The 21,184-nt window shown below is 34.2% G+C and overlaps 2 protein-coding genes and 1 pseudogene across 7 annotated transcripts; 1 reads left to right on the top strand and 2 right to left on the bottom strand.

Moving 5' to 3' along the window:
• Positions 1-432: 432 nt before the first annotated feature.
• On the bottom strand, positions 433-7,235 carry LOC111284498 (uncharacterized). 3 transcript variants are annotated; one of them, XR_016342742.1, is made up of 15 exons: positions 6,860-7,235; positions 6,608-6,765; positions 5,446-5,549; positions 4,638-4,704; positions 4,051-4,143; positions 3,804-3,968; positions 3,536-3,676; positions 3,360-3,437; positions 2,819-2,931; positions 2,675-2,735; positions 2,156-2,263; positions 1,766-1,933; positions 1,180-1,281; positions 851-940; positions 433-710 (listed from the first exon to the last, which is right to left on the bottom strand). XR_016342742.1 is itself a non-coding variant. In XM_022873156.2 (14 exons), exons 1-14 carry the CDS (start codon positions 7,143-7,145, stop codon positions 648-650), a joined length of 1,689 nt encoding a protein of 562 aa, XP_022728891.2. In that variant the 5' UTR covers positions 7,146-7,235; the 3' UTR covers positions 433-647. The 3 variants fall into 3 exon arrangements, 2 of the variants coding, with proteins under 2 accessions (XP_022728891.2, XP_022728895.2); XM_022873156.2 differs by lacking the exon at positions 2,156-2,263; XM_022873160.2 differs by lacking the exons at positions 2,156-2,263; positions 2,675-2,735; positions 2,819-2,931.
• Positions 7,236-8,580: 1,345 nt separating this feature from the next.
• Positions 8,581-12,655, bottom strand: LOC111284841 (NF-kappa-B inhibitor-like protein). 3 transcript variants are annotated; one of them, XM_089761952.1, is made up of 9 exons: positions 12,514-12,655; positions 11,866-12,032; positions 11,481-11,588; positions 10,925-10,981; positions 10,646-10,726; positions 10,293-10,327; positions 9,647-9,736; positions 9,376-9,535; positions 8,581-9,213 (listed from the first exon to the last, which is right to left on the bottom strand). In XM_089761952.1, the coding sequence occupies exons 1-9, from the start codon at positions 12,653-12,655 to the stop codon at positions 9,094-9,096; spliced, it is 960 nt and encodes a 319-aa protein (XP_089618078.1). In that variant the 3' UTR covers positions 8,581-9,093. The 3 variants fall into 3 exon arrangements, with proteins under 3 accessions (XP_089618078.1, XP_089618079.1, XP_089618080.1); XM_089761953.1 differs by lacking the exon at positions 12,514-12,655 and adding an exon at positions 12,329-12,466; XM_089761954.1 differs by lacking the exon at positions 12,514-12,655 and adding an exon at positions 12,160-12,274.
• A 343-nt stretch (positions 12,656-12,998) lies between these two features.
• LOC111284842 (ruvB-like protein 1) lies at positions 12,999-18,608 on the top strand (annotated as a pseudogene). The gene is made up of 12 exons (XR_016342743.1): positions 12,999-13,138; positions 13,732-13,920; positions 14,051-14,182; positions 14,290-14,439; positions 14,648-14,802; positions 15,295-15,430; positions 16,164-16,310; positions 16,429-16,535; positions 17,786-17,885; positions 17,990-18,081; positions 18,164-18,233; positions 18,324-18,608. The product of XR_016342743.1 is annotated as a ruvB-like protein 1 (transcript).
• Positions 18,609-21,184: the final 2,576 nt, after the last annotated feature.

Raw genomic sequence — 21,184 nt, forward strand, 5'->3', positions numbered from 1 at the left:
TTCAACTTCCCCACATCAGTCCTCTGCAATATAATACATTGAAGTTCTCCATCTTTGCCAGAAGTGGCATTTGCATGACCATCAAGGAACCTTTTATGAGCTGTAGAGTTTAACTACACCTTCAATGTGAAGGTTGTATGTATAAATCCTGCCACAGTGCTGCTAGTTTTTTGCATGCTTCAAATTTGATAAATTGTAAATAGTTGCAGTTGCTTGAGGGTCATCTTAGTAGACGAGGAGAGGCGTCGTTCACTTCCCAGGACCTATGCTACAGCTGATGAGTGATTTTGGTATTTCTTCGTGTCATGAATAACACTACTGCTCAGTTGAAGCTATGGAAATCAAATCACATTCAAAGTTGGTTGTTACTTGTCTGAAAGCAAATTCCGCAGAATGATATGAAAGATTGAATGAGTTTAGGAATATATGTGCTGAGCAAAACTTTTTCGCACCTTGATTGATCTCATTTTGTAAAAATAAATTATACCATCTATTTTTGGACCAAATTTTATAATGATCCCTCGTGATGCTAAAGCTAACAAAAACATTACTGAAAACCATTAGGGAACCTCATGGAGATTTCTGTTGCTACATCAGAAAACCTTTCCTAAAATGCATTTCGCATACAATGCTACTTCAACCATCGATCATGCCGTTTTCACCTTTCGCGAAGGGGGTCGTCGAAATAAACTGATTAGATCATCAAGACCCTGTAGAAAAGCATTGTCATTAGATTAACAATTTTTAAAATGTCGTATCCTTTTTATTCTAACCACTGCAAATAAAAGGGTGAATATAGAGTGCATTAACATCAATGTTGAAGATTTGCTTAATAGTTAAGAGAGTGTACCCTAGTTGTGATGACAAGAAAACTGAAGAGCACTATCAAATACGATCCCAACACAAGAAGTAACAGCAAGTCAAATGTTACACTAGCAACCTGTTACAAAGCGTTTAAAACAGTCATTATCTGCAGTAGTAGAGAATGAGTAAAGATAAAAAGAAACAACTCCAGTCTATATCTCCATATAGTCCCAACCAAATCTGTCATTGGTCTAAGCCATTAACAATCTTCCCACAAAAAATTTGATAAGAGTTGTTAATTCAACCATAAGAAAGAGATTGCACATTTAAGCAGATATTAAATATTCACCAATTGTAAGCAACTATAGTGAATACCTGATATATGTTAAGCCTAGTGTGAGTTGAATCATAGAAAGTGAAAATCCCTTCAAGAATCTCATTTTGTACGGTCACTTCGTCAGTATGATCAGCTAATTCCTGCCATGAAGTGAAACAAATTGCAGTCAGAATTGAAAGTGATAAAGAAAGCACATGTCAAGTCGTTCTAGTGTTTTCACCATTTACCATAAATCCATATCCTAAAGTTTGTTAAGTTCTATTTACCAATGAAGATACATGAAAGTGTATCCAATTGGTAGACGGGTAAAAGTTTTGAAGTGATGCATGCAACCTAGAATGAAATACAGATACTTTTTTCTATACTTTTGCTTCTGATTAATGGTACATGCAACTTTTCTTCATCAAAGCAAAGGGTTTATTTCATCAAATTCCCAATTGGAAAAGCATTTATCCAAGACATTTGACAATCCCTGTGATATTAAATATCATATATTTGATTGATTCTTTTAACCTAAATTCAAGTAAGGAAAATCCATACATTTCTTAAAGTGTAAATCATCATCTTAAAGAAAGAAACAAGAAACATAGAGAAGAAGATCAAGAAAATGAATAGAAGGCAAACCTTTTTCAATGCCATGACAAAAGGGTCATTCTTTGAAATAAATGGAGCCACTCGAGGTGTTCGTGATAAAAGATCCAGCCAAGATTGTACATAAGAAGGATTGACAGCCAAACTACTGTCATCTGCAAAAATTTGGACATTTTTTCCCTGGTGGCCATAGATGTGCCTCTGCAAAAAGAGAGAAGTCAATTTTAAAATAAAAAGTACATGTCCAAGCACAAGCAAATGATTAAACCTTAATGTCTTTACATACAAGTTAATAACTATCTAAATACTCTTACTATGCAAATAAAATAACAGAAACAACAACTCCTAACACACAGCCTTTCTGACCAGTTGGTTGGGTTCTATATGGAATACGATAAATAAAAGCATGGTTCTTTTTCATACTTTTCACACATGTTTTTTTTGGTTTTCCCTTCCTCTTCTGACACGTGCATCCCCCAATTCCATCATCTTACAGGAGCAAATTTGAGCCTGTCTCCAATGTCCAAAAGACTAAATTGCAAAAATAATCAACATATATGCAGTACTATAATTTTTCCTCCAGAGAGAATTGTAATAATCCTAGGTATTAATATGCACTGGATGCAATTCTCACTTCTATGCTTATACATGCAAATTCATTACATTCCACATAAGAGCATCACATGATAAGTTATTCATGTCATGATAAAATTTAGCATTGCTTTGGTAGAGATCAGACATGGATCTGATTGTTCCACACATTCACTTCCAATAGGTCGCAGGTTCTCATAGATATTGCAAGATAAAGTTTCAATTTTTTTATGCTAACTCAAAAAACAGAAGGGCTAGGGGTTATATCTTGCAAGTACAAACTCATTTTAACATAAGCATGGCATTCAAAACCATTAAATCAATATATACTTGCAGATTGTTTGATCTTACCGCAAGACTTTCAGCAACTAACTTCACACCTCTAATAATTGCAGTTTCATTCACAAATTGTCTGCAAAAAATCAAGCTCTCAGTAACTAGTCTCAAACACATAGACAGACACTCTGGCAATTGGATTAAGTTAGAAAACATGACCTGCTATCAAACAGACCTCCAGTGCCTTCTAGGAGTTCAGGCGCAACAGAGATTTCAGAAAGAGTGGCAGCAGTAACTCTCAGCCTTGAGAATTGTTCATGCTCCCAAGCTACCTACAGCAGCTCAACTGCTTTATTACCTGATCTAAACAGCAGATATGCAAACACACAGAGCATTCCTATATCTATCCACAGAATGCACCTTCATGTGTGATGTCATAATGTAAAGTCATATGTTCCCAAAAATGGCAAAAAAGTTCAGATTTAACAGATTTATTTCGAGAATAAGATAACCATTGTCCAGAAAAGATGTGCTACCCAAGATAGGCCACAGGATCATAAAGGACAAAGGGGTTACCGCTGCAATGTGAAACCAAAAAATAAATTCATTCATAGGTATATCAACATAAAATTTCATAGGTTCCTTGTAATGAAATTAATAATAAAAAATACTAATAAAAACATAACAATAAGTTCTTAATTTCACAAAATGGTAACAGAAGATGGTTCAAACATAGAAACATATACATATATCAACTTACTCGAGGATTGGAGATGTTTATTTTCTTGTGCTTCAGGCCAACTTTGAGGTCCAACTCCTCTGCTACATTTGAGAAACCCTTCAATAAACAACAGTATCAGATTATGAACCATGGAAAGAAAACTCAATATCATATAATGACTTCAAAACTTATTATTCCAGATGTTAGTGGCTTACCTCAAAAATTTGCTTGATGTAGGCATTTTCTGGAGGCTTAGACACATGAATCCACAATTCATTATCCCAAGAACCAATACTATTTAAGCAAATAGCATAGTCAATACTCTCACGTAAACGTTGATCAAAACTCCGAAGCCACTGCACAGAATATGATACTTAAATGACCATAGTAACCAAAATTGATGGCAAAGTTAACCAATCAGAAAGATATAGAAGCCCTTGAGAGATTTGATAAAAACTCAATTCACCATGGAAAACTAATCACCTTCTGAGTTCCATTGTAGTTATATGGTCCACCAGATGTCAGACCAAAAAGTAAATTGTACCTTCCTCTTGTCCTAGGATTTGAGTAGAGAAGAGAGAATAACCTAGCTACTTCAAGAAGCGCCACAATGCCACTTCCATTGCTGTCACTTCCCAGTGATAAAGCCTACACGTACAAAAGATTTCTCACACCTTCATCTGGAACATTCAAGCCAATTTTATTTACTGAAATTTAGTAAAATACGTACAGGAGCAGCCCCAAAAGTATCATAAGATGCCACAACAGCAATGGTTGGAAGTTGATTTGCATCTCCATCACCTTTCAATCCAGACAACCACCCCTGTTACCACAGAGCACAATTACCAGAGTAAACTTCTAGCAAACACCAGTAATAGCATATTCAAGATTCCCCAGATTATACATGCAATAAAACTGGCTCAAGATAAATTAAAAATACCAATATGTGATGTCAAAATATCTTTCCAAACAAAAACTTATATGAAGATGGGGCATTGAGACACTTGAAAATGAAGCCATGTAAATTTCAAGAAGCACTGATACATTTTCTTCATTCCCTCATCAGAAGGCAATAAGGTTCTTTCTTTTACATCACCACTAATATCTTGAGCTCAAGCCTCAACAGTTAGAATACAAGAAAAGGTAATATTTTCATATGGTAAAAACAAAAGCAAGTGAATGTCTTCCACATACTACCAATGTCTGATTATTACTATACATAAGAAGCAGCTAGAATACAAGCCATGTTACCTTTTCTGGTATGTAATCAGTTACAACACTTTTTGTTCCCTTAGAACAGTAAAAGTTGACACACACCTGAATATTAGTGATGGTGGGAGATGCAACTTTCTTCGGTTCTGGTGTTGGGATAACAAGCTTGTATCTGCAATTGTGTCAAAAGAGTTGGAATTAAACTTGAATAATGACAACAAAAACTATTTTCTTACCAATCTCAACAGACAAATGAACTAGAGAATACACAAGGACTAACAAAACAGTCATAATAGAGGTAGAGTCATATTTCCTTATAAATACACAGCCATGGCAAAGGAACAACAACAAGGACTAAAATCAGGCACAAATGCAGTAAGATTAATATAGGAATGTCAGTGAATAAAACAAGTGCGTTGGTTGGTAGAGCCTTTAGCTGGGAAATGATCATTCTACAAAATTTTGAGCAATAAAAAGAGATAATATGTTCTTTCCCTCAATGAAAACAGGTAAGGCTTCAGGCTAGATTAACGGGCATCCTTATGGAACACTTGAATAGTGTCATTCCCCCATAGTCTTTTGCTGGAACAGTTTCAAAGAAAGCTTATTACAAATGAAAACCAAACAAAAATTTGTTTCTTCAGAAAAACCCTGTCTGCACTCTCAGAGAAAAAAATAGCAGGTCAGATGCAGGTGCTTTTCTACTTAAGGTAAAAGTGCAATGAAAACCCCTCATGAGACAACAATTGCACAGGTTATGACACATGAACTTTTTAGGTACAAGGGAAGATGGCATGGTTCGTGAAGCTACTGAAATTTATGAAATGATAACAGCCATTCTCTCAAAAAGAAAAAGGTATACATCTTATCCATTAGAATTTCCAAAATTTTAAACAAAAAGCTATCAACTGACCCGCCAGTAGTTGCAGTAGCAGGCTGACCAATTGCATCACTCTTCTTGATATCAGACAACACAGTATCAATTTCATCGTTCTCAAAAGCGAAATAGACAGGATACTGCAGCACAAATGAGAAACAAGAGGTGAGAAGTAGCAAAGTTTTTCTCTTTTCTTGCAATTTTCTCCACTATATTAGAAGTAACAAAGGTTTCATTTGGAATAACAAGAACAATATCAACTGGATTTCAATTCTAAAAATCTTATGCATACAAAGAACATGAGGTGAAAACTAAGAAGTAGAGGACAGATGTCTGTCCTAGCTGATGAAACAAGAAGAACATAGAATGATAGTGACCTTTTGGAAACTGATGAGAATGAGGCCTAAGTATATATCATAATATAATTACTTTTTTGGAGAAAACGCTCATTAAAGATGCAAGAATACCAATAAAAAAATGTTGGCTCAAATCCTAGATATATGCATTGGTTTTCAAGTTACTTATCATAGGCATGTTTTAAGAAGAAATTTCATGGATTACGCTATTTTCCAATCATACAATTAGTTGATAGGCAACCGCTAAAGATGGAAGCATGAAGCAAGAATTTGGAATCTAAATCTTTTAGACTCTGCAGGATTTTTGGAACAATGGTAGAATAACTAGAAAGTAACTGTTAAACCAAATATGCAAACAAGTTAAAAATTAACTTTAATTATGACGAAAATGCTACTATAAATAAATGCCGATGCAGTAAATAGAATTTGCATAAAAATAGCATGTCAAAAGATGACAACATCATTAAGAAGAGCCATTAAGTACGATTTAGTAATCAGTCAACAATGACAAAGAAATGCCCTAACCGACACAAATTGAACATGCTAAATTGTTAAGTTAATAAATGACAAGAGAGGGGACATTGAACATGATTCAGTCTCAGGCAACAAAGACAAAATAACACTCCAAACAAAAAAAATCAATCATGTAAGCTGTAAAGTTAACAAAGCTCAGATCTTAACGAAAATTAGGTTGGAAAACGAGGAAACTTCAATCCCAATACACAGTGTTCACTAAAAAATCAAAATTGGCATGGAAACTTACATAAAGATATAGATTCGAATAATAATTTAGGGTAAAGTTATAATTTGAACAAAAGAAAATATATCACTGATATACTTACTGGTATATTTGCATGTATAAGTAACTGTTCGAGCTCTGCCAATACATTTTTCAATTTCTCTTTTTCATGAATTTGCTTATTCCCTCCATTTTCAAAGCCAAATACTTGTGGAAGCAAAAACAACAATCCTCCTAACGGCTTTTTCTGATTAATATATTCTGCCAACCGCAAAAAAGAAAAATGTTAAATTAAATCAAATTAAAGAACTAAACAAAGAGAGGGAAAATTGAATTGTTGAAAATGAGAGTGAACCTCGAACGAAAGTGATGTTTAATTCACGGAGAGGGATGATGAGGACGGTTCTGGAAAGATCGGCGCCAGTAGGGAAATGCAAGGAGGCGGCGTGGTGGTTGAGGGCGGCGAAGCGAGATCCGAAAGGGGAACCAGACATGTCGTATTGGATTAGACGGTAGACGTCGACGGCGGCGGCGGCGTTGCATAGTTCGATGCAGGCTACTAAAATGAAGAGTAGAGCGATCATTGAGTACATCGATTCTAGCAACTGGCGGTAGGCGCCGGATTTCTTTAAGGCCGCCATCGGTTGGAGGGTGTGGAACGATTGGATCTAGGGTTTGGAGAGCGTGGAAGGATATATTTTCGGGTTTTTATTTATTTAATTTTGGGGTTTGATTTGAGTGGCTTAAGTTTTTTTTGTTTAATGGCGTGGAGCAGATTCCATTTCCATGTCAGCGTTTGTCACTCAAGTTAACCTGGACAGATGGTAGTGTTTTTGTTTGTTTAATACCTTATCATTGTTTTGACTTATTTTTATTTTTAAATGAGATTAAATTAGACATTTAGAATTAAGGTATGAGACAAAATCAAATAATAAATAATAAATATTTTAAGAGAGTTTCTCAAATAAAATTAAAAAAAGTGACATATTTTTCTAATATATATTTAAGAATTTTAATTTAAAAAATATATGTCATTTTATTAATTTCACTTATAAAATTAAAGAACTCCACGTATATATATCAAATAATTTTTCGTATTTTAATTTAAAACCATAATATTACTTTTTTTATTTTGCACTTAAAATAATTTATTTGTTTTATTATCTATCATTTTAAGTAATAATTTAAAATAAAAATTTCAAAATTTTCTATATTACATCTATATGTAAGATAATTTTTTTTTTTATAACAGTGAGCATGTCTGATATGAGAGAAATAATTATTATTGTTGAAATTTAAATCTTAAATTATTTGAAAGATAATTGTAAAAATTAATTATACTAAATATTAAAAAAAATTGTCTTATAAATTTCTCATTCTAGGATTCCAAATAAAAATTTAAACTCTTACAATTTAGACACTCCTCTATCTTACCTTTATTCAGTTTTAGAAGTTCGCATTCCAATACTTTGAATTGAACAGTTTGGTGACATACAATTTGGGAAAATCATTATCAGCATTAAATTATAGTGGCTAGCTTTAAATTGGATAAAAAAAAAAAAAAAAGAGCAATGAATACGCATATCAATTTTAATAGAGAGATCTGCCAAAAATCAATTCCAACAAAATCCATCAAGTTGCCTCAACATGCACTTACAAATGCACATTGAGCTCAAAATTCCAGTTTTAATATGGATCTTATTTTGTTAACAAAAAAGGTTAGAGCTAGAAAATTAGAAAAAAAATATTAAAAATATTAAAATTTCAATTTCAAATACATGAAATATCATTTTAAAAAAAAATTATATGAATTAATTAAACAAAATTTCAAGCTCATCTTAATGCTCATTTTACTTTGCAGTTGCCGTCCAAATTTTGAGCCTACTACTGGCGTTAAGCATTTCACCTTTTGCTTCAACTTCCAAAGACGATTCAATTCAGATCGTTTGTTTGAGTTTTGGCAGCAATATTGAATGTATATGAGAGGTTGCTCTAAGATGGCTTTGACACATCCATAGTTTGGCCAAATGACCACATGTCTAGGGACAATTTGCTGACCCTCCATGGGAAGAAAGATAATAAGACACCCTGAGGACATTTATGTGATTCTCCAGTCCCAGATAACCAGATTACAGACAGAACTAGTTAATTTTATCAATGAAAGCCCTTTTAAACAGAATTCCTAAAAGAACTTTTCCTCTAAATTGATTATTCAACATCATATGATCATGAATGGTTCTCACTGGCAATTATCATGTTACAAAAATGCATGGATTTCGAGCATCATTCTTGGAAATTAGAAATATATATAAAGCATCAATACCGCCAAATGAACTTACAGTCTTGCTAGCATTCCATAGTCATTGAAACTTGCAAGCTAATGTATGCCCCACAATCCTGCCGGCGCCAGCCCAGGAAAGTAGTAGCCACATTATTCCACTAATCCTGTTTGGACAGCTTTCTTGTTGGAATCATCCCAATGTATTCCAATGGGACAAAAGGTGACTGAATTTCCAACTATACTGCATTAGCCAGGGAGAAATCAATTCAGTGTTGAAGTATTCAATCATAATATGCAAAATTGGAGACTCAGTCACTTGACTGTTCCTCATTTTCTGGAAAGACAAACTGCAGGTCTTCATTATCTCTGTATACTTGACCGAGAGCAGCTGCTTTGTAGGCAAACATCCCAAGCATTGCAGGCACAAGCTGTGAAGAACAAGGACCAAAAACTATTAATGACAATACAAAGTTCTTGTTGCCATGTTTCAAACTTCAAGAGTGTTTTGGAATTTCACAAACAGGCCATTAACCATATGCAGGAAATTGATTAACAGGTTTTTTTCAGAAAAACCTTGTTTAAAGAGCTACCTGTAAATCAAAGAAATCATTGCCCAAAAATTTATGGGACATGATCCACAATCCATATACAGCAGCTGGGATCACTAGTCTTGGAGAAGAAAGAGCAATGCCACTACCCTTAATTGCTGTCTCAAAGAAGACCTGCAAGTCCTCACTTCTTATTCCTATTCTGGAATAAGAAAACAAGCATCATTGAACACAAACAAAGTGAACAAGGAGTCACTTATTACTAGTATGAAAAGAGTGATCACAAAAAGAAGACATAAGTTCTTAGTAGTACTTTTTTGATTTCTTTTGCATGAAAATCTGAGGAACCATTTCCTTTGATAGGTTGTCCACATGTTGACATAGGAGCTGGAGGTATAAGCAACTGCACAGAATATGAATTAGGTTAAAACACTTGTACTAAGATGATTAACAGAGGCGGCAAAAAGTCATGAACAATAATAAAATGGTTTCTCTCCTCTTCCTTTCCTCAAGAAAGTAGCACATGAGCAACATTTGTTCCTAAGTTGAGCTCGCTAAAATGCTGATCAGTTAAAAGATATCATCAACTAAGATACTAAATGGCTTGTACAAGTCAATAACCTTTTGATTGACTGAATGCAGAAATAATTTTCAAGGACAAAAATTTTATTAGGCCCCTAATGATTTCAAGGGGAACAAGGCCATCGTGCCTCAGATTAAAATATCCCCCCGGCTAACCAGTGGATGAATTTTACGTTTTCTTCTCTGAATAAGATAAGAATGGGAATATTTCAGTCTAAATACATCATTCTGATAAGTAAATGTGAGGAAAGATGGAGGCTTAAACCTTAAGATCACCTCTTTCATTCTAAAAATTCATTACAAGCATAGGGTTGCTACACTAAGCTCATTAAAGTCAATTCAACAGAAATAACCTAATTAGAAATGTAGCTACTAACCTGAAAAGAACCCCTACTGCATAACTAACAGCAGCCTGCAGAATATTAAAGCAGGTCAGTTCTGCTTTCACCAAAAAAAAGTAGTCAATTCTAAGGAAGCTAGTAATAAAAGTGACAATTTTGGAAAGTCTCTCTTCTTTTCCGTCTTGAAGCAATATCTCCTAACCATATAAGGAAAGGAAGTACGCCTAATGCTTAAAAGTAAAGAATCTTGGCAAGATTCCAGATTCATTTCCATTTTTTCCAGTTTTCAAACAGGGCATAACTTATCAAGACTGTGCTGAAAGAATATCAAGTCATTAAATTTTAGACATTACAACCCACAGTACAGCTGGTTTTGGTAAAAATTTTACCTGAACTGATAACACTATCAAACAATAGACACAGCATGCGGTTCCAATTCCAACTGATAAAAGCATCAATTCCCTCTTGAGCTGCAAGATCAATGACAAACAATTAGCACCTTTCACAACAATTTAACAATTGTATGACACAAGACTTATTCACAATTTGCAACCAAAACCTCTTTCCAGTTATCCATTGTCCTTGACACATTACTGAAGCAACTTCATACAAAAAATAACCCCTAGAACTAGCTGAGAAATCTGATGAGTTCAAGATGAGTAGCATACAGCTTCATATTTAAGAAGGCTCAGTTTCTTCCTTTTTTCACTGTCATCCCGCAACACCTGTTCATACACATAGGTTAAAAACAACAAAGGTGATCAGTTTCTTCAAACTGACAAACCTTCTTGGGAGTTAAATAAATGTTGTGAATTTCCTCTTTTCCATTTTAAAATCGAGCCAATTCTGACACACATATAGGCTTTGAATCCATTAGTTTCTGCCCTATCGTAGAGGTGGCAAAATGGGTGGGCGGGCCATGGCACGGTACAGCCAGCCACAATGGACCGTGCCAAGACAGCCCATATTATAGGCAGGTTGGGCTGACCTGGTCCAACCGGCACATTTGCCACCTGTGTTTATACGTGACAACCTAGAGCAGCCACCTGGTTAACCTGTTTCTGGTCCAACACCTGATTAGGTTTGGCCTAGCATTAGTCTCGTGCACACGTGTGTCACTTTGTGCTTCTTTATATGTATAAGCACAGAGCTCCCAGCATGGATAGCATGGGGCACAATGATAACCAGAGATGAGGGCAGGAAGGGGATAATAAAAAAGCACACCTTGGCAATGACTGTCTTATTCCTTGGTGCAGAATTGTCACCTAATAACCATTCCTGAGTTCTTGACAGCTTCAAAAGTCCACCGTTATCATCATCACTTCCAATAACCTACATATATTCAAGATCAATAACACAGGTGAATTCAATCAGCTTGGTCCAAATAATATGTGTGGAGGAGATATTACACAACTAAAGAAAAAGAATTCCCCCCTCCCCCAAGAAAAAAGTCTTCCCTCTCATTCACAAATCAGGAGCAAAGAAGTGGTTGGGCTAATGGAGTTGAGGCAGCACTATAATTACTTATGAAATACAGAAATAACAAAGAACGCCTTAAACTAAAATCATGTCAGCATTGAAAGCAAAGAGATAATATCGTAATTCGTGCCTGCTCTGCTTGCTGAGTAGTGTCAGCAGGTTCGCTGGCATCAGCATCAACAACTTTCGCAACCTCTCTCTGCCACAGCATGTCAGAAGCTTTGGAAATAAAATCTCCATTTATTTCTCTATCCTTGAAGAACATCTGCAGAACATCCTCATCTACTAGTTCACCCCCTGAAAAATTTATCAAAAACAATAGAAAGAAATGACCATCTCTCCGCAATTACTATATCCCGATAACTATGATTATATATAACTCAAACACTATAACCTCAAAAACCTCTTATCTGAAACACTTAACCGTTTCAATTAGTTGTAGAAGAATTCACCCATTTACAATCTTGGTTCAAAGATAGAATGATAAAGAAATTGCAGCAAGAGGTACAGGATACAATTCAATGCAATTATTATCCATCATCATGGCCTAACATTAAAATTCATCATAATGAAAACATTAATATTTAATTTACCTCAGGTGAAAAACCTCCTTAAGAAAAAGTTGATTCTTTGATAACCCATAAAACATTCTTGTTTCATAATAAGCCAAAAAAAAGAAACCTTAAACTTCAAAAGAAACCAATACCCAATATGACCCAAATAACCATGAAACTGAAAACCCAATGGCATAATACAAAGTGTAACGCAAAGAGATTACCCGAACGAGAGCTTGTTTTCAAAACAAAGACAGTTGGGGTTCTTCTGGAAAGGGGTGTTTGAGGTGGAAGAAGGGGAGAGAATCTTGTAAATGCAGAACTGCTGCAATTGATAATGAAAGCAAACCCTGAAAGAGTGTCCATTGGCAATGGCTTTTTTTCGTTTTTTGCGAAATTGATGGCAACCTAGCAAAAAATATAGAGGGCGTTATCCATTTGAGAACATTTTCTCCAGTTTGACAGCCTACGGTCTACCCCTCCAAGCCGAAATAAATCAACGTCCTCATCATACCCACGTGGCGCATTAAAATGAGGGAGCATAGGAAGAAGAAGGTCGAGGAAGTAGAGGATCCAAATTTTATGAAGTTCTGATGCTGGAGAAGGGTTTATGAAATGCCTCGCCCTTTTTCTTCACAAAAAAGCCAGATTTGCTTCCGAGAGCTTCTTTCTTCTTTCAATTAAAACAAAAGACCGCCAGAAACAAAAAAAAAAAGAAAAGAAAAAAAATACTGAAATAGAGAAAAAGGAAAGAAACAGATGGACAAAATGAAGATCGAAGGGGTTCAATCTACAGCCAAAAAGCAGAGAATCGCTTCTCACACTCTCATCAAAGGCCTTGGTCTTGATGTAATCACTCTCTCTTTCTTTTTAATCTTTATCCAGCTTGAATGCTTTGCATTTCTTTTATTTCTTCAACAGTCTTGTCATTGTGAGCATTTTGAAGTTTGCTTTTGTTTTGAACAGTGGAAAGTTCACATTTTCTTAAAACCCTTTTCTGGGTTTAGGGTTTTAAGCTTAAAAAGTTCTATTTTTGTTCAAGTTACTGGACATTTGTTGTTAATTTTTAGGATTTGGACTTTTGGTTCTGGTATATTTTTAGTTTTAGAGTGGATAAAATTATAGTTTAAATTTAATTTAATGTCCAACAACGGAGATAATAATATATTCTGAATGAATGTTTCTTAATTCGCTATTGATGGACTATGGAAAGAACTGGCTAGCTTTTGCAGGCGAAGGTTGTTATCAAGTGTATGGATTTTTTTATGCATTGTGAAGTTGAATAGGTGGGTTTATTTCATGTATTTTCGCTATGAAGTTCTTGGAAGAGTCGGTTGATATAAACAAAGAAATACTCTAATTGCTAAAATGCGATCTGTGCCCCTCTTCATTTTGATCAAATTTTAATCTTTTATGGACTTTTCTTTTACTTTATTTACCAGGCCAATGGAAATGCCATTCCTTTGGCTGCAGGTTTTGTTGGCCAAGCAGAGGCAAGGGAAGCAGCTGGGCTTGTGGTGGTTATGATAAGGCGGAAGAAGATGGCTGGCCGTGCACTTTTGCTGGCTGGACCTCCTGGTACTGGGAAAACAGCATTGGCACTTGGAATATCCCAAGAGCTTGGGAGCAAGGTTCTCATTACTTTTTTCCCTTTATTTGTTGAATGTCCTTGAACTTTGGCATTATCACTTTATTAGTATTCCATTTTTTTGGAGGGATTGTCAAGTTTGGTATGTATGCATTCCTCTTTGTTATTTGTAGGTTCCATTCTGTCCAATGGTTGGATCTGAAGTATACTCATCAGAAGTTAAGAAAACCGAGGATTTGATGGAAAATTTTGGACGTGGTATTGGTCTACGTATCAAGGAAAATAAAGAGGTCTATGAAGGAGAGGCAAGTTACAGCTAACGAAGTTACTTGTCCCTGGTTTTATGTAGTTGTTTTCTCTTTGGATTGTTGGGATAGCTGCAGAGCCTGATGCCTGGCTGGTCTTGTTTCAGGTTACTGAACTCTCTCCTGAAGAAACAGAGAGTGTGACAGGTGGTTATGGTAAAAGCATTAGCCATGTAATTATTGGATTGAAAACTGTCAAAGGATCAAAACAGCTAAAGCTGGACCCTACAATTTATGATACCTTGATTAAGGAAAAGGCAAGCCTTTAAATTTCTCTGCTTTATTATGTGGAAAAAATTATTCAAGTTTTTATGCTTCTGACTTCTTGTAAACTGTGTGAGGCACCATTGAATGTTAAATTATTTGTCTCCTTCCTCTAGGGACTTTTCAACATTTTGGTTGTTATCTGCGTTAGAGCTTTGGCTTCAACTGGATATCTAGTGAGATTTCTAATATGACTGGCAGGTAGCTGTTGGAGATATTATATATATTGAAGCTAATAGTGGAGCAGTCAAAAGGGTGGGCAGAAGCGATGCTTTTGCAACAGAATTTGACCTTGAAGCAGAAGAATATGTTCCACTTCCGTAAGGAGAGGTTCACAAAAAGAAGGAGATAGTGCAGGTTTGTCTCCACTGAGTTCAGGCTTATCTCTGTGTACCCCATAGCATTCATGCTGTAGTATATTGTTATCAGTGATGCAGGCTTCTGTCTTCTAATGTTTTATAATGATGGGCATGGACATTTGTCTAATTTGGTAACAAATTTCATTTGTAAATATTAAAGGACCATTATCATCATGTAGCATTGTGGTATAAAGATTATGAACTCAAGGTGCATGTTTATCATAGCATTTGAGACATGAGAATTGTTTTCTGAAATTTCTCACCTAGAATTTGTTGAATACCAACTTTTGGTCTGCTTAAAAGCTGTAATAACTCAATTAAAAAGAAAAGGAAAAAAATTCTAAAATTTTGATGCCTTGTTCTACATTTGCCTGATTTGTTTTTGCTGGGTTTAGTTCTATTTTCCTTTTTCTGGTTCTAATTTTATTTGTTTTGGGCCCATGTTGCAATTCATAAAAAAAAAAATCTCTTCTATTTTCTTCATCACCTGGATGTAACACTCCATGATCTGGATGCTGCCAATGCACGGGCACAAGGGGGGCAAGACATATTGTCTCTAATGGGTTAGATGATGAAGCCCAGGAAGACAGAAATCACTGACAAATTACGACAAGAAATAAATAAGGTATTATTTTCCAAACAAATTTGAGTTCTATCTATATGATGATTTTTGTGGACAATCAATAGGAGTACAGTTTTACCAATGTAGTGATTTCTTTGTCCCATTCCATTAATACTATTACTTGGAATTTTATCTAAACGCCATGCAAGTCTTATTTTGTTATCAAGTTTTTAGAGTTCGGCTTGTGTTTCTTACATAGTTCACATGGGAGATGATGTACTGTATAACATGTTCTGCATCTAAAGGCATTTATAGGTCTGTTGGATCAGTTTGTAGTATCATAATATTCTAAAAGCTATGAAAAACAATATGCTTTTATTGAATAAATTTGAGATGTATCTCAGTCCGTCCCTTCCGAGCAAAAACTCCTGAGTCACAAAGTGACGCAAAATTTATGTGATGATTTCCATTACCTGCCATGGTTTCCTATAACAAATTTATGTTTTCTTCATCTCTTTTCGTCTGAATAAATTCTCAAATCCTAATAGTTTAAATATTACTTTAAGAGCATAAGTCTCTTCAGCTAGTTGCTGGTTTAATTCTAGTATGAATCTTGTTATGATATGCCCCTAGAAGCTATCAATATGCTACATGGTCGTGACTTTTAGAGTCAAATGGATTGCTAGTTCAATTTGGATACAAGCTTATGATGTGGATTTTGACTTCATTCACTATGCTCAATTGTTTGTTAGAAAGATGGCATGCCTTTTACTTGAAATAATGCTGTTTGTGACAGGTAGTTAACCGTTATATTGATGAAGGTGTGGCAGAGCTCATCCCAGGAGTTCTATTCATTGATGAGTTCTTGTCCTTTTCTTTACTTGAGCTGTTTTCAATTTATGATATATCTGCTTGGATGCATGGATATAATATATGTTTCTATGTGAGTAAGTGTGCACATACACGTAGATCTAAGATATTTTCTTAGATCATGACCTGGCACATGCTCAAAGAATAGTTGCACATCATGCATGCTTATGTTTTCTAGTCATAATTTGCAGGTGCATATGCCGGACATGGAGTGCTTTTCATACTTGAATCGAACTTTAGAGAGCTCACTATCTCCAATAGTAATTTTTGCCACAAATAGAGGAATATGTAATGTAAGGTAATGGACATCTTTTTTAGGTCAGAATTTTTGGAATATGGGCTTGAACTTGAATATGAACTTACTGGCATTACTTCAGATCCATGTAAAACAATGCCATTTGTTTGGTTTTGTTTTTTATGAAGTATAGAATACAGAAAAAGCTTGATACTACAAAAAGATCACCCCTAAAAGGATTTGGTTGTTGGGGAAATTTTTGCATTTGTTCAAAATTTAGGCTCTCAAAATTCGAGGAGCAGTGATAGGATGAAACATGAATCAAGTTTAACTCAATTCATCTTCCATGGAGAGTAGTGAAATGAGATTTTTTCTTGTCTGCTAAATGATATTGGCATATCATAGCTGCATTGGTTGTGCTCTGTGGTAGTTACAGCCAATTTTTAATGAGGTTAGCCTTAGTGAGGATTGATGGTTGATGAAACTGGAAAAGCTAAATCTTGTTGGGCAAGGTACATTGTATTGTAGGAAACAACTCACACTATTGGCAACTAGTGCTTGCCTCTTTATTTGGTGTTTTTATCGTTTTTTAGTGGTTTCCAATTGCTTGTCTATGCAACTGGGGGCAGTGCACCACTTGCTTTGGGTTATATAAGCTTCTTTCTCAATTCAACTATGGTAGGTGATATTTTGCCTTAAAGTATAGTTATTGCAATGCTTAAGCATATTTACAGAGGTTAATGGGTTAGTTATACTTTATTCCTAAAGTGACTTCAATTTGTTTTGCTCAGAGTTCAGATAGCATCATGTTACATTAAAGAAATTGTGATCCTCTTTTGGTGGCAGGATTACACTAGTCATTATAGATTTATAGTCCTTGTGGGGTGCAGACACATGAAGTAAAATTTTGATCGATACTCGATATTTCTGGTGTTTTCAACCCATTATCCACCTACCCTTCTCTCTCTCTCTCTTTTCTTCTTCTCTAACATTATTTTTCAATGTGGTGTGTTTCTGTCGAAATTACACTTTCTTTTTGCACAAGAGCAACCCAGAATTCTCATGTGCAGTTATGTGTGCCTATAGACGGTTATAGTTTTACATGTTCAGTTTGCAGGTATGCAATTTAAGAATCAGAGTATGAGACCTATTCTACAAGTTGATTTTTTTTTTTTCTTTTCTGGCCTGAAGATAGATCCCATGTTAATTGCTACATTCCCTAGAGGTATACCTGATGGCGTATGTTCTCATTGCTTGTGCATTGCTGATCTGTGTGATTCTAGTTTCTGAAAAATGGATTTGCATTTTTGCAGGGGAACTGATATGAATAGTCCTCATGGAATACCTGTTGACTTATTGGACAGATTGGTGATCATCCGCACATGGATTTATGGTCCTGCTGAAATGATACAGGTTAAGACCTGTTTTTATGTGCTTTATTGTCAGCATAGTTTTGTTACCTGAAGCATGCATCAAATGACAACCTAGCTATAATTTTCACTTAATGTGGTCTGCAGATTTTAGCAATTCGTGCACAGGTGGAAGAACTAGTTGTGGATGAAGAAAGTCTGGCATTCCTTGGAGAGATTGGACAAAGCACTTTTTTAAGGTAAGGCTTAAATTCTAGTTTTACTCTTATATCATTTGCTCTCCTCCATCAAAAGCATACTTACATGTTTCTGTTTCTTCAGGCATGCAGTTCAGCTGTTATCGCCTGCGAGCATTGTGGCAAAAATGAATGGGCGGGACAGCATTTGCAAGGTAATTAAATATTCGGAAGCGGCAATTCTTCATTATTGTTTGTTATCTCCAATTCAAAGTGTAAATTTGTTCATATTTATTTATTTATAGGCGGATCTTGAGAGGAAGTAAGCAAGCTATACATAGATGCCAAGTCTCTGCAAAGATTCTTCAAGAGCAGCAGGAAAAATACATTTCATGGTAATCCTATTTAATATTTTTCCTGTTGCCCCAGTAGTTATAGCTTGGATTTTGTTGTGCATTATGTTTGAGTAGCTCCCTTCTCAGTGGTAGATGTTGAAAGCAGAATGGTCTGACACTATTAACTTAAGGATACTCTTTTTGTTTGTCCGTTGATCATTAGTATGTGGAATGCAAAATGAGTTACTTATAGCATTGTCTGCCCCCTTCCTCTATTTTATTCTTTGGTCAATTCTAAGGTAAAATGGGCATTTAGGGCTAATTAAGACGTGCCATTGTTGGCAATAGGATATAAATCGGACTGTTGGTACTGGTGAATTATAGATTTGCTTTAACTCTAATCCATGATTATATTATGCGGGATTGGATATAAGATATAATCAATCGAGTTCGAGTCGATATAATATTAAATTCGAGTTTAAGTTCGATTTCAAATTTGAAGTTTGAAATTCGATTTAAACGAATTTTATTTTTTTAATTCGAATTTAACTCAAGATAAAAATTGAATTATTCAAATTCATTTGATTAAGTTCGATTAATATAAAAAATAAATTTATTTTTTATATTTAATAAAAATTTAATTATTTATATTCAAATTTAAATTCGAGTTTAAAATATTTTATTAATTAAAATAATTAAAATATATTAAAATATAAAAATTTAATTAGGTTTGTGATTAATTCAAATTGAATATAAAAATATTCAAATTAATTCAGTCGATAAGTTAAATTATTGAAACTTAAATTTGATTCAATATTAATAGAATCAAATTTAAATTTTATTTAAATCAAATTTAAAAAATTTATAAATATTAATATATCATTTATATTCTTAAACGAATAAATTTTGACACGAGCCCGAGTCCATCAGGAGCGGGCATTGCTCTTCAATATTTGCTTTACATGGATCTAGTAAAACCCTAGTCCTAGCTTCCCACCGCCTCAATACCAAATGGGCCCGACCAACTGACTAGACCAAGGTTATAGATAGACAGTGGAAAACCTTCCATGCATTAATTGTACTTGAAAATTAGTAAAGCAACTTGTTGACTACATTTTCCGCCCTGTCTCATACTCAAATTGGCTCCTCCTGTGTCATCCTTTTACACACCGTTGGCAAGTTTGTTCTTTGGACCTACACCAATTGGAAAAATAGTGTAAAGCAACGAGTTGTCTGCATTTTTCCGTCCAATCTCATAGACAATTCACTCCTGCTGTTATCCATTTCCACACCCATTTACACGTTTGCTCCCTGGACCTACACCAATTTGGAAAATTAGTGTTAAGCAACGAGTTGTGCGCATTTTTCCGTCTAATCTCATAGACAATTGACTCCTGCTGTCATCCATTTCCACACCCATTGACTTCGATGGACCTAGACCTGACCCAATTTCATTGCATTACATGACATTAGACTAAAACAGGTACAATTGACTCCTGCTGTCATCCATTTCCACACCCATTGACATGTGTTTTCGATGGACCTAGACCTAACCCAATTTCATTGCATTACATGACATTAGACTAAAAAAGGTTGATTTCTTAGCTAATTGGCGCTTGGAGGTTTACTTATTCTGGATCTGGACAAGCGTTTCTCCAACATCCACTTCTGTCTGCTTGTGAAAACATCACGTCTCAGAATTTTTATAAGCACCATTAAATCACAAATGATTTTTTCTGCCTTCTTAAATTTACAAATATTTATATTGTATATAAAATTATAATGAGATAAAATAAAATGATATTATAAATAAGATTAAATTAAATAATATTATATTATTTTATATTTAATGTGTATAAAAATTAAGATAAAATAATTTATTTATTAGTTGAAATTATTATTTTTTAAAATTTATATCATTTAAATTATTGATATAATTTTTAACAATATAATATGATATGTAAGTCTAATACTATAAATTAAAAATAATTCTCTTTATTTTAAGAGAATCAAATCATTTTATACCAAAAAAATAATAATCATTCTTATAATCTTATTATTTTTAATTAAATATAAATTAAATATAATATAAAATAATTATCATACTATTCTATTTATCATTTTATGTACTAAATATAATTTTAATGCATAAAATAATCTTTACAACTACAGTTATTATCTGGATCATGAAGTAGGAAAAAATGCAATAGAAGGTAGAAAACTAAATCAGAAAAACAGAAGATAAAAAAAAAAAAAAAAAAAAAAAAAACTCATTTTAAAATATGAGAGCTTTGACTTGGTTTCATTTTAGCAAATTTAGGTAATTAACCTGATATTTTATCGATATTTTAATACCTTAATGTATTTATATTTTGTTGTTTACTTTATTTGTAGATTCGGTCCCTGAGTTTGGTAATTGACCCAAAAATCAATTGGTCCTATTGTGCTTTTTCTAATGCTATATGTGTGTATATATATATATATATATATATATATATATATATATATATATATATATATATATATATATATATGTGTGTGTGTATGTATGTATATATATATACCCTTTGCAAACATTTTAAGTGTTGGGAATATTGACTCAAATCCCATAAGAGATTTGTTTGAGATTTGTTAGAGATTTGTTTGGGATTTATCAGATATTGCTTGATGGACAAGAAGACTTGCAAAAGAAGAATTTCAAGAGAAAGAGGATTCTTAATAGGTAAGTTTGACTTGCAAGAGAAGAATTCTAAAAGGAGAGGGATTCTTAATGAGCAAGTTTGTATGATTATAAATATGTGAAGTCTCTACAGGGTTATGTATGAGAAAAA

Source organism: Durio zibethinus, chromosome 6 (assembly GCF_047325235.1).
Source record: "Durio zibethinus cultivar Kanyao isolate XHJ-2024 chromosome 6, ASM4732523v1, whole genome shotgun sequence".
In the NCBI taxonomy this organism is placed as follows: domain Eukaryota; kingdom Viridiplantae; phylum Streptophyta; class Magnoliopsida; order Malvales; family Malvaceae; genus Durio; species Durio zibethinus.

Bases quoted from the DNA above. Each gene is read 5' to 3' on its own strand.
- LOC111284498 (XM_022873156.2), bottom strand. From the start codon at position 7,145: ATGGCGGCCTTAAAGAAATCCGGCGCCTACCGCCAGTTGCTAGAATCG. The intron at 4,705-5,445 runs GTCAGTTGATAG...ACACAATTGCAG, and splicing joins GCTACTGCAACTACTGGCGG to ATACAAGCTTGTTATCCCAA. The intron at 2,736-2,818 runs GTCATGTTTTCT...GATTTTTTGCAG, and splicing joins GGAGGTCTGTTTGATAGCAG to ACAATTTGTGAATGAAACTG.
- LOC111284841 (XM_089761952.1), bottom strand. From the start codon at position 12,655: ATGGACACTCTTTCAGGGTTTGCTTTCATTATCAATTGCAGCAGTTCT. The intron at 9,536-9,646 runs GTACTACTAAGA...TTCTTATTCCAG, and splicing joins ATGCAAAAGAAATCAAAAAA to AATAGGAATAAGAAGTGAGG. The intron at 9,214-9,375 runs GTAGCTCTTTAA...TGTTCTTCACAG, and splicing joins ATGATTTCTTTGATTTACAG to CTTGTGCCTGCAATGCTTGG.